Below are 13,359 nucleotides of genomic sequence, written 5' to 3'. Positions count from 1 at the left end.
ATTCAAACCATGGCTAGCCCTGCTGACACCCTCACGCCCGACAGCCTTTAGGGCTGGTTCACACTAACGCAATGCCAGACATTCCATGTGATTCGCACCACATTGCTGTGCAGATCACATTCGATGTCTGTGCAATGCAAATTCAGCTATACAAACTGTATGGTCGAATTTGCATCGCATTCGGACGAAACTCGTACAGGACCCCATTTTTGTCCCCACCGGATTTCAGGTCGGATTGGTGTTCAGACTCATGTGATATGATTCTGCAAAATCACGCTGCTGATTGCAATCTGTTTGCATGAACAGGTTGCGATTTAGATGTGGTGCGGATTTGCAGCAAATTCGCTGCGAATTTACACCGCATCTAGTGTAAATCGGTCCTTAATCCGAAAATCAAAGCAGCTAGTTGGAAAATTTCAGTTGAACAGCACCTGCATTCAAACAGAGGCAGCCACTGTTTGAATTTTCTGACAGCCAGATGTCGGAATGCATTGAGTAATTCAACTCTCCTCGCCAATTGAAAATTATCTCTGAAATCCTCAGTCATCCCTTAAAGCCTTGTGCACAGGGCCGATTTTCCGACGGCAAAACTGCGAGGAGAGCTTTTGGCCAGGAATCCTGGCCGTGTGTATGCTCCCTCGCAGTTTTTCCGACGGGAAAACTGCCAAAAACCGCCAGAAAAAATAAAGAGAACCAGCTCTCTTTTTTCCCGCCGGGATTCCCGGCTGACTTTTTCCCGGCGGTTTTGGCAGTTTTCCTATGGGAAAAACTGCGATGGAGCATACACAAGGTCAGGACTCCTGACCAAAGCTCTCATCTGAGTTTTTCCCAACGGGAAAACCGGCCATGTGTAGGGGGAAAAGATACCAAGCAGGTTCTCAGCTTTCCCCTCTGGATTTCCGACAGGAACTTTTCCCGTCGGAAATCCCGCAGGTGTGTACAGGGCATAAGGCTCAGTTCACAATGGTTCGCTGTCCAACTTCGGATGTGATTCGCAACACACTTCAGTGCAAATCACATGCGATGTCTGAGGGATGCAAACAGATTGTATAGCTGAATTTGCATCGCATTTGGACCAATGTCGTGCAGGACCCTTTTTTTGGTCCGCACCAGAATCGGATCGCTTGGGTGTTCGCACCCATGTGATCCGATTCATGTCTGAAAATTGACAGTTCGCATGTGGCTGTGTGAACTGCCTGCGAGTCGGGTGCGATGTGGGAACCTGCAGTGGATTCACAGGGTTTTCGCTTTCCACCAATGTGAACAGGGCATAATGCCTAACTGCAGTCAGACTCAATAAATGTGAATAATTCTATTTTATCTCAGACACTAATAGCAAGCACTGTTTGCACTGACTTTCTAACAATGACTTGTTATCATTATGACATTGGAGTTATTTGGCAGCCTGCCTCATTGACAACTCCACAATCCTGACAGATAAGGCGAAGCGCGTGACTGAGAGGTACAATAACGTGTTATTATCACCCCCATATATCTCTCTCATACTGCGGGAAGTCCAGTGCATCACCAGATTCCTCATCGCCACATGAGGAATGTTATAACACAGCGAGGAATTGCTGTAATCATGACCTGGATGATTTATAAACAAGAATACTGTGTCATTAAAGTGTATCTGAGGGTCCATTCACACCATGCTCGGAGCACATGACGTGTACGGGTTCAATGTGCGCAGCCTTGCTGTTCATAACATTGGCAACCCCTTCATGATGAAGGTAAGCCAATAAAAAAGCTGACCTGTAGGTACAGTGAAAGTCTCCTAAACAAGCACTGTCACATTCGTGACTCTCATATGCATGCGTGGGAGGGATGTCATTGTGGCTCGGCCATTCAAACAGCTGGAGCAGACAAACCCGAAAGGAAGATCGAAGCACTGACAGCAGTGACAACGTGCCGCTGGAAAGATCTGCTTCACGGGTATTTCTTTCACTATTCCCCCAGACTGTCCGATCACTGTTCCCCCAGACTGTCCGATCACTATTCCCCCAGACTGTCCGATCACTATTCCCCTAGACCGTCCGATCACTATTCCCCCAGACTGTCCGACCACTATTCCCCCAGACTGTCCGATCACTATTCCCCCAGACTGTCCGATCACTATTCCCCCAGACTGTCCGATCACTATTCCCCCAGACTGTCCGATCACTATTCCCCTAGACCGTCCGATCACTATTCCCCCAGACTGTCCGACCACTATTCCCCCAGACTGTCCGATCACTATTCCCCTAGACCGTCCGATCACTATTCCCCCAGACTGTCCGATCACTATTCCCCGAGACTGTCCGATCACTATTCCCCGAGACTGTACGATCACTATTCCCCCAGACTGTCCGATCACTATTCCCCGAGACTGTCCGATCACTATTCCCCCAGACTATCCGATCAATATTCCCCCAGACCGTCTGAACACTATTCCCCCAGACCGTCTGAACACTATTCCCCCAGACTGTCCGATCACTATTCCTCCAGACCGTCTGATCACTATTCCCCCAGACTGTCTGATCACTATTCCCCCAGACCGTCCGATCACTATTCCCCCAGACCGTCTGATCACTATTCCCCCAGACCGTGTGATCACTATTCCTCCAGACTGTCCGATCACTATTCCTCCAGACTGTCCGATCACTATTCCCCCAGACTGTACGATCACTATTCCCCCAGACTGTCCGATCACTATTCCTCCAGACTGTCCGATCACTATTCCTCTAGATTGAAGGAATAGCGATCGGACAGTTTGGGGGAATAGCGATCGAACAGACTGTCAAACTACAGTATTCCAAAGTTCTAACTGGCCATTCAACGGTCATTGGTCCACCAGGACAATTCCGGAAGCCTTGGTCCTGACCTCCATGTTAAAAGTCCTGGAAAGAGAATCAGAACCACCCCATGAAACACTTAGGCCCCGTACACACGAGAGGATCTCCGCTGGAAACGGTCCGCCGGACCGTTTCCAGCGGAGATTCCTCCTCCGGATTTGGATCCGATGGTTTGTACTCACCATCGGATGAAAATCCGCGCGGAATTCATCCGTGGTGACGTGCCGCGCCGTCGCCGCGATGATGACGCGGCGACGTTTGCGACGCTGGAAGGTAAGTACTTCCACGCATGCGTCGAATCATTACGACGCATGCAAGGGAGGGGAGCGGACGGATTGATCCGGTGAGTCTGTACAGACCTCCGGATCAATCCGCTGGACCCGATTCAAGCGGATACATTTCTTAGCATGCTAAGAAATTTATATCCGCTTGAAATCGATCGGGCCGAGAAATCTCTGCGGATAAATATCCGCTAGGCCGTACAGACGCCCGGATTTGTCCGCTGGAACTGATCCGCGGATCAATCCCAGCGGATAGATCCGGTCGTGTGTACGAGGCCTAACTAGCACTAGTCTTCCCACTGCGGCACCAACATGTTGGCTCGAATCCTTGCAATCAAGGGCCTTAACCACCACAAAGGAAAGAAAGGAGAACACGTGTCCTAACATTTTACTGTGTCTTTAGTATTGACTTTGAACTAGGATTGTTTGTAAGCGTTGCAGGGATTGACGGCTTATCTGATCAGACTGACAAGAAATATGACTTCACCCCAGAGTAGAAAGTGACCCGTGTCTGGGTGGACTGGTTTACTGCTGTGGAACAAGGTTATAATCTCAAGGCCATGGACTCCTTCACATGAGAACTGAAGAACAGAAATTCAGCGACAGGCCAGCCAGAGGGATCTTCAAAAAAAAAAACGTAGTCTATTTCTCACGGCTCACAACTGTCCTAAATTCTTATTTGTTACACAATAGTCTAATGTATAAAGCTCTATATATAAATGCACCAATTGCCTATCTAATGGATCTGCTACTTTACTAGACTTGATCTTAGCTAAAAGACAGAGAAGTGATATTGATCTGCTACTTTGAAGTTCATATCCAGATGAATGATAATTGTTGCATATAAATCGGGCATTGCTCTGTGTAAACATTCATGAATTGCTCATTGATCTCCTCCTTTACCCCCCTCTAAGTTTCACCTGTTGATTCTGCCAGGTATTTCCGATACATGCGATTTCCTGCAGAGGGAAGACAACAGCAGCGTTGCCAGCCCTCCTCACTATATCTCTCCAAGGTGAAGTGGCCATGTGAAGAGCTTATCAAACATGGAAAGAATCAATAATTATTAGAAATTGGCCTTCATAAATATATGCACCTCATCCCTGAAGACTAGCAGATGAATAAATGACAAGAAAACGTTTCAGGACTTTTTAAGTGACACCTACAATGTCTCTCCAGACATTGTAGGTGTCGCTTAAAAAGTCCTGAAACGTTTTCTTCTACTTATCAGTAGATACGCCGACCTAACTCGGAATCTGCGCCGACCTAAGTTTAAGTGTATTCTCAAACAGAGATACACTTAAACCTATCTAAGATACGACGGCTTGCGCCGTCCTATCTTAGGGTGCAATATTTAGGCTGGCCGCTAGGTGGCGCTTCCATTGCGGTCGGCGTAGAATATGTAAATCACTAGATACGCCTATTCACAAACGTACGCCCGCCCACCGCAGTACAGATACACCGTTTACGCAACGCATTATCAGGCCTAAAGATATTCCATCAAATAGTTGGAATAGTAATGTTAAAGTATGGCCGCCGTTCCCGCTTTGAAATTCAAACATTTTACGTTATTTGCGTAAGTCGTCCGTGAATAGGGATTTACGTCATTTACGTCCACGTCGAAACCAATAGGCCCGTGCGGCGTACTTAGCCGCAATGCACACTGGGATATGTAGGCGGACGGTGCATGCGCCGTTCCAAAAAAACATCAATCACATCAGGTCAACCTAAATTTACATAAAACATGCCCCCTCAGCGTATTTTGAATTAGGCGCGCTTGCGCCTGCCGCATTTACGCTACGCCGCCGTAACTTAGCAGGCAAGTACTTTGTGAATCATGTACTTGCCTCGCTAACTTACGGCGGCGTAGTGTAAATGCCATATGCTACGCCGCCACAAGTATGCACTCACCATCCTGAATCTAGCTAAATATACTGTGCCATTTATTTCATCTTTTACCCTGATGAAGGTGGTTAAAGCGGGATTCCGGGCTGAGTTTTTCTTTTTTTTTTTTTGCAATCCGCATCACATTACATTTAACATTCGTTTACAATTATCAAAAAAAAGACGATTGGTACATAAAACAGTGTAAACACTTACCTGATATCTGCTCAGCGATCTTGTGGCCCTTTCCATGTTAGCTGTGGGCATGAGAAGCCCAGTTCCTGAGTCTTCCTGGATTTCCCTAGAGAGGTGCATGCTGGGATTTTTAGGCACAGGTGATGCCCAGAGACTGCTAGGAAATGAGTGTCATTTCCCAGGAGGCAATGGGATCTTAGGACAGGAAGTTGAACCACCGCGGACTAGGAACTAGGCAGATTACAAAATCTGCCTAGTACCAGCCATATACAAGTGAGTAAAAAAAAAAAATGTAAGAATTTTTTTTTTTACATTAAAGGCAAGCTGTTAATAAAAAGCTTTTTTTTAGGGTGGAACTCCACTTTAATACGCCAGTGAAACGCGTTGATATACATGTTTATGCAGCATCACCCCTGTGAAAGGGCCCCCTGTATGGTCCCAAAGGTTCTTTCCCAAGCTAGTGTATCCACAGCTAGGCACAGAGTCTCAGACACTTTTCATTGGCTCAATAAACAGTATAGGGGTATCCTTTTCTGATGATTTATTAAACTTGAAGTTGGAGAAGTGCAGAGTAACTGTGGGATACTCCTGGAAGAGAACTTGACAACAATTCTCATTTTCTCAGAGTTCCTAGTGCAGTCCTTGCAATAGCAAATGATGAACTTGGCTAAGCAGGGACTCCCTAAGGAATACCCACTTTTAAAGTGGTTTTAAACTCTGTACTACCACTTGTTGAGAACATCTCCTAAACTTGCACAGTGTAGGAGATATTCAGAGTGCATGCATTCGATTAAATCATTGGCGCATTCGCTCTAAAGGTCTGGCTTACAGTGCCGGTTTACTTAACCCCTTCAATACCGGGCTTTTATACCCACCTCCATACCAGGCCTATTCTGGCACTTATCTCCTACATGTACAAATCATCATTCTTTTGCTAGAAAATTACTCAAAACCCCCAAACATTATATATGTTTTTTTAGCAGACACCCTAGGGAATAAAATGGCGGTCATTGCAACTTTTTATCTCGCACGGTATTTGCGCAATCATTTTTCAAACGCCTTTTTTGGGGAAAAAAAATGGTTTCATGGATTAAAAAATAACAAAACAGTAAAGTTAGCCCAATTTTTTTGTATAATGTGAAAGATGATGTTACGCCGAGTAAACAGATACCTAACATGTCACGCTTTAAAATTACGCACACTCATGGAATGGGGCCAAACTTCGGTACTTAAAAATCTCCATAGGCGACGTTTTAATTTTTTTAACAGGTTACTATTTTCAAGTTACAGAGGAGGTCTAGTGCTAGAATTATTGCACACACTCTAACGCACGCGGTGATACCTCACATGTGGGGTTTGAACGGCGTTTACATATGTGGGCGGGACCTGCATGCGTGTTCGCATCTAAGCGCGAGATACCGGGGACAGGGGCATTTAAAAAAATATATATATATATTTTACAAATTTTATTTATTTTTTTACATAAAAAGTCTGATGAGAGCTTTTGGTCGGGAATCCTGACCGTATGTATGCTCCTTCCGACTTTTTCCAACGGAAAAACTGCTGGAAAAAGCTAGAGAGCAGGATCTCTTTTTTTCCCCGTCAGGAAAAAAAACTGATCGGAATTTCCGATCGTGTGTACAAATCCCAACGCGCAAAATTCAGACGCATGCTTGGAAACAAATCGACGCATGCTCAGAAGCATAGAACTTCATTTTCTCGGCTCGCCGTAGTCTTTTACATCACCGCGTTCTTGGCAGTCAAAAGTTCACCGAACTTTTGTGTGACCGTGTCTATGCAAGGCAGGGTTGAGCGGAATTCCGTCAGAAAAATAATCAGTCTTTCTTCCGACGGGAAAACCACTCGTGTGTACGGGGCATAAGGTGCATTCAAATGAATAGGGTGGCAGCACACCAAAAAAAAGATATGCACCATTGTTGTCAATGCAACGCACAGCAGTGCTCTACCCCATGTTCTGGTGCACTGCATTGCGCACGTTTTGGAGCTGCGTTGTTGCACTGGAAAGGTGTGAATGAGCCCTAATTTACTCTTGTAGTCTGCTAATGTCCAGCGTAAGCAGCTTGTGCTGCACCAGCCCAGACATGAATGGTGTCCCGCCACAAAAATAATTCCCTACTGACACATTCATCAGTCAGTGTCCCGTCTGCCGGCTCGGTGTGAAATCAGTGACTCTTCTCACTCAATGCGATTCATAAGAAATCTTTTGTTTTAACAGATGAAAAAACAAAGACAAAGGCGCCTATTTAATAATAATGTTTTATTACCACCCCTTCCTGTAACAATTGCTCAGCACCAAAGCCCAAGGCATTTTTTTCTTTTTTTTAAATCAGTGCATATTTTTTTGTGCATGCAAAGCAAAAAAAAAGATTGAAACCCTAAACTTTAATTTACTAAGGCACTGAACATCATTAAAAATTGCTGTAGTAGGTTTTTATTCCTAAAATTATTTTTTTTACCTTTTATTTATAATTTTTGTATCTCAGTGCTGCTGATCTCCTTGCAGCCACTTTCAGTCACTTCTGGTCTACATACACTTGCTCCAGTGTCAGTGGCACATCACTATTCGGCACAGACTTTCTGATGGTGACAACAGTGGACCATGTCTAAGCAATGTGTGCTGGGACAGCTGCTCAGCTAAGCATCACCACCATGGCATGTCAAAACCCCTGTCCATTGCCTTTGCAGCTAAAACAGAACTTCACCTGAAAAATAAGAAGTTCCGCTGATCCTCCTCTGCACTAAACATAGATATTGAATAAACAAGAGTCCATAAAGTGTGAACAACTGGTGCTGATCTAAATAGTGCAGATGAATTCCGTGATGAACATCCAGTAACAGCGAGTATAATTGATGTGTGTTTTGATCACCGATATCGATATAAAATGCCTCCTTACCAGAGGTCTAGGCTCCAAATTATAATGCCGCGTACACACGACCATTTTTAATGGTCTAGAAAAAACAAAGTTTTTTTCACCCCGATTATTGTTAAACCGGCCTTGCCTACACAAGATCGTGAAAAAAAAATGCTCTAGCAAAACGCGGTGACGTACAACACGTACGACGGCACTATAAAGGGGAAGTTCCATTCGGATGGCACCACCCTTTGGGCTGCTTTAGCTGATTCCGTGTTAGTAAAAGACGATTCGCACTTTTCAGTCTGTTACAGCGTGATGAATGTGCTTACTCCATTACGAACGCTAGTTTTAACCAGAACGAGCGCTCCTGTCTCATAACTTGCTTCACATCGTTAAAGCCCACACACGACCATTTTTTACGATGTTAAAAACGACGTGAAAATTTAGAGCATGCTCTAAATTTTTAATGGCTATTTTTTACGTCGTGAAAAATGCTCTGGAGCCCACACACGATTGTTTTTAATGACATTTAAAAAAACGTTATTTTTTACAACCCGAAAAACGGTCGTGTGTACGCGACATAAGAGTCTAGACCAGGGGTCTCCAAACTGTGGCCCTTTGCCTTTATCCAGCCCTTGGGGCACTATTCTATCCACTGACACCAACAATGGGGAATCATTCTTGTTGCCGACACCAACAATGGGGCACTATTCCTCCAACTGACACCATCAAGAGGGCACAATTACTTCCATTGGCACCAACGATGGGGCACTAGTCATCCCAGTGACACCAAAGATATGGTATTGTATACTCCCAATGGACACCTGGACATGTTCTACTCCCAATGGCCCTAGTCTGGCCCCCCTAAAGTCTGAAGGACAGTAAACTGGCCCTTTGATTAGAACGTTTGGAAACCCCTGCTCTAGACAGGCGTGATATACAAGTATAGAAGATCCAATTGCCTTCTTCTATTATATTGCAGGTGGTGGTACTGTCATGGCTAATAGCAGGGGCGGACTGACTATTCGGGCACTTGGGCACTGCCCGAGGGCCCCATGACACTAAGGGGCCCCATGAGGGTTGCCAGCCTTAGTAAAACCAGGGACAGTATGTAAAAATTTAGTTTTTTTTTTCCATCTGTCCCTGAAATGTCCCTTACAGACATCCTTTTGGTCTAAAAATCCCAAGATTATAACTGGCCCACCTTTTCAGTGTGTGTGTGTATATTCTGTGTGTATATATACTGTGTATGCATACTGTATGCGTGTGTATACCGTGTGGCCCCATAATCTATTGCCCGGGGGCCCCATAAGCCAATATTTATTTAGAGTGACCAATATTTAGAATTGGCATGCGTGGAACCTCACGGACATGGACCTCACCCACTTGTTTATTCAATACCCAAGTTTAGCGTGGCAACGTTTTTTATCGTTTCATGAAAAATAAGTGTTCCGTCCATAGAATTACAATTAAAACGTGAACTAGTGTAGAAACTGCAAAAGCATGCTGTGAAAAATTGCAGTCATTCCTCCACCAGGTCCCCCCCAAAGGTGTGCTCTCACCTGGCCATCTGACCCTCACTACAAAGGTCAAAATTGCATGAGCCCATACACAGGTCAACCAGGTGGGTCCAATCAATGGAGGAAAGGGTTCACAATCAGGATGTGAATTCATTTTACAATATTGATATTTTATTTCATATTATTGATATTAGGTGGTGTTATAATAAACGCAGCAATATTCAGTTTTGTGCATGCGCAGTGGGAAGAAAGCTTTGACACCAGGAAGTGACAGTCAGCTTCCCACAAGCAAGATGGTGGTGCCAGGAGCCGGGTGAAGACGGCGCTGGACCTCTAAACAGGTGTCTGTATAATAAGTATAAGTATAATAAAAAGTTATAATAAAAGTTACAGTATTTGTAGCGGATATGTATTTTTTCATGACTGGAGCTCCAGACCTAGACTTAAATTTCCATTCCCCTAAGTACCAATATAGCATTCATGTACTTCTTTTTCCGCACTATAAACAAAAAAAAAAAGAGCGTGAAAATTTGGAAAAAAAAAATATTTTTAACTTTTTGCTAGAATATGCCCCCCCAAAAAAATGTCTTCATCAGTTTAGGCCAATATGTATTCTGCATATTTTTGGTAAAAAAAAAAATCGTAATAAGCGTATATTGATTGGTTTGCAAAAAGTTATAGCGTCTACAAACTATGAGATAGATTTATGGCATTTTTTTTGTTTTTTACTAGTAATGGTGGTGATCTGCAATTTTTAACGGGACTGAGACATTGCAGCAGACAGACCGGACACTTTTTTGAGACCAGTGACATTTATACAGCGATCAGAGCTAAAGATAGCCACTGATTACTGTATAAATGACACTGCCATGGAAGGGGTTAATACAGGTATTTGCTCCTACTTCCGGGCATAGATACCCACGGGTGGCTTGGGTATCTACGCCACTTACTTTGTCCCCCCCTCCCCCCCGCTGTTTTCTGGGAGACACACGGGTCCCAGAAGACAGCAGGGACCAGTGAAATCGCGCAGCGCGACTCGCGCACGCGCAGAAGGGAAGCAGGAAGTGAAGCCGCAAGGCCTCTCTTCCTGATTCCCTTACCGAAGATGGCGGCGGCACACGAGAGCGGAGGGACAGATCGGCTTCGGGACCCGATATCACGGGCGCACTGGACAGGTAAGTGTCCTTATTTTAAAAGTGAGCAGCGGCAGTATTTGTAGTATTTGTAGCTGCTGACTTAAAAAAAAAATTGGCGGACCTCCGCTTTAACACGTACATGCGTTTTATTTTTTTCAACTATTTCCGATCCAATCCACTACTAACGTTTAGAAAATATGGGCCAGATTCACAAAAGAGATACGACGGCGTATCTCTGAGATACGATTGTCGTATCTATGCGCCTGATTCATAGAATCAGTTCCGCATAGATAGCCCTAAGATCCGACAGGTGTAATGGACTTACACCGTCGGATCTTAGGATGCAATTCTAGGCCGGCCGCTAGGTGGCGATTCCATTGCGGTCGCCGTAGAATATGCAAATGACTAGTTATGCCGATTCACGAACGTCCGCTTTACCCGTCGCTCTAACATTACGTTGTTTCCGTCGAGATACGCCGCGTAAAACTAAGGATGCCCTCTAGGTGGACTAGCCAATGTTAAGTATGGCCGTCGTTCCCGCGTCGAAATTTGAAAATTCACGTCGTTTGCGTAAGTCGTCCGTGAATGGCGCTGGACGCCATTTACGTGAACGTCGAAACCAATGACGTCCTTGCGACGTCATTTAGTGCAATGCACGTCGGGTAATTTGACGGAAGGAGCATGCGCGGTACGATCGGCGCGGGAACGCGCCTAATTTAAATGGTGCCCGCCCCATTTGAATTAGGCGGGCTTGCGCCGAGCGGATTTACGTTACACCGCCGCAAGTTTACAGGTAAGTGCTTTGTGAATCAGGCACTTACACTGTAAACTTGCGGCGGTGTAACGTAAATGGGATACGTTACGCCGCCGCAGCGTTACGCAATTCTCTGTGAATCTGGCCCTTTATAATTTATGCTACAAAAATCCAACTCGATGGTTCTTTTTTTTTTTTTTGCCATAAAACTTTGCATTTGGAATAGAATAGAAATGAGCCCACTAACGTTTCGGAAGTTGAACGATCGAGCGTACTAAATACTTTATTAAACGATTTTCTAACCATGTATGGCCGCCAAAGATTCCAGAAAAGACACTTTTCACTTTTAGGTGGAGTCTTCCCAGTTTAGGGACTTCTTTTCTCTCTCCGGTGTCCTGTAGATCCGGATCCTCCGGTTGTGTTTTGGACCCGGAGGGATCCGCCGGAGATTTGGGAAGGCTCGGCGTCACGTGACTCGGGGTGTACACGAGTCTCTGAATGAGAGAAGCGGGGAGGGGCGTGGTCTGGAACCGGCTCACGTGACCCCGCCTGCTGCTGCTGCGGCTACCTGAGATCCGAGGTGGGCAGATCAGTCCGGGCGCCGCCAAGGAGCAGCACGGAGAATCCGGGACTGAGACCGGCTGCGGGACAGCAGGGGGGCCCCCGGGGAGCGGAACTATGGATCAGTGCGGTCCTAGAGACTGAAGTGCCGAGCACTCATACAGACCTAGGAAAAGTTCACTTTGGGAAGATCAGGACCTTCTACCGGCTGGATCTGCTTCCTGAGGATCCACTACAGGATCAGCTCACTAGGATCATATCAGGAATCCGATTCCCCCCTCCAGGATCCTATTCTAGAATCTGATCCCCCTCCCAGGATCCACTAAGGAATCAGCCCAAAGCGGGATCAACCAGATAACACCCTCAGGAACTTCAGTAACAAGGACAGCTCAGCTACAGGATCAACTTCTATAGAGGTATTTCTGGATCTCTTTAGGGATTAGGGAAGGTGGGCCACCTAAGAAGTGCATTCCAGCAGGTCCACTTTTGGATCTGTTCTCCTGGAACCTAAGAAGAAGACTATCGGGTCCATTTCTGGTCTTTTCTAACAGGAACTTGAGTCGTGGGTTCTATCAGGTCCACTTCTGGTCAGTTCTACTGTGAACGTAGGTAGAAGTGCGTATCCGGTCCACTTCTAGGTTGGTGAAAAGTCCTAGCAGGTCCACATCTGGATCTGTTCACCTAGAACCAAAGTAGAAGACTTTCCCGGATCTATTCCAGTAGGACCAGGTTCTCCATTAATAAGGTCCACTACAAGAAGTCTTACTGCCAAGGTTCTCCAAAGCAAAGAAGATCCCTCAAAGCAAGTGACATTCTCCAAACATGGCTCTCTCCCAGCTCCAGTGTTTGGACAACCACAATGTCAACTGGAGGTCCAGTGAGACCAAACCAGAGTTCTTTTACAGCGAGGAGCAGCGGCTAGCCCTGGAGGCTCTGGTGTCCACTGGCGAGGAAAAGTATCATGAAGTGATAAAAAAGGAGAACATCAGGGATTTCCTGTCTGAGCTGGAGGTGGCCAAGGTTGCCTGCCGGGTAGAGGCATTTGACCCGGACTTAAGTCATCCAAGGAAAAATGAAGACAAGCCTGAGACAGAGGAAGAAGGGGAGCCTCCACTAGAGGATACGGAACAGTCCTTGGAATACTGGCCGGATAGGTCGGACTGCTCCATCCCAGAGCTGGACTTGGGGTGGCCGGATACCGTGGCCTACAGAGGGGTGACCCGGGCCACTGTGTACATGCAGCCTCCTATTGATGGACAGCCTCACATTAAGGAGGTGATCAGGAAGATGATCACTCAGGCTCAGAAGGTAAGTTACT

At 45.8% G+C, this 13,359-nt stretch overlaps 2 protein-coding genes across 3 annotated transcripts in view; one reads left to right on the top strand and one right to left on the bottom strand.

Moving 5' to 3' along the window:
* SLC5A10 (solute carrier family 5 member 10) overlaps window positions 1-13,359 on the bottom strand; it is a 203,047-nt gene that overhangs the window by 55,504 nt on the left and 134,184 nt on the right.
* Window positions 12,046-13,359, top strand: part of FAM83G (family with sequence similarity 83 member G) — an 81,218-nt gene continuing 79,904 nt past the window's right edge. Inside the window, exon 1 of one of the 2 annotated variants that reach the window (XM_040356421.1) lies at window positions 12,046-13,349. In XM_040356421.1, the coding sequence (XP_040212355.1) occupies window positions 12,864-13,349 (486 nt within the window). In that variant the 5' untranslated portion in view covers window positions 12,046-12,863. The remainder of the gene's footprint in view (window positions 13,350-13,359) is intronic. The other variant, XM_040356422.1, reaches the window with a different exon arrangement.

This window comes from Rana temporaria, chromosome 6 (genome assembly GCF_905171775.1).
Source record: "Rana temporaria chromosome 6, aRanTem1.1, whole genome shotgun sequence".
In the NCBI taxonomy this organism is placed as follows: Eukaryota; Metazoa; Chordata; class Amphibia; order Anura; family Ranidae; genus Rana; species Rana temporaria.
Note: the sequence above shows the minus strand (reverse complement) of the source record. Positions and strands in the feature narration are given on the sequence as shown.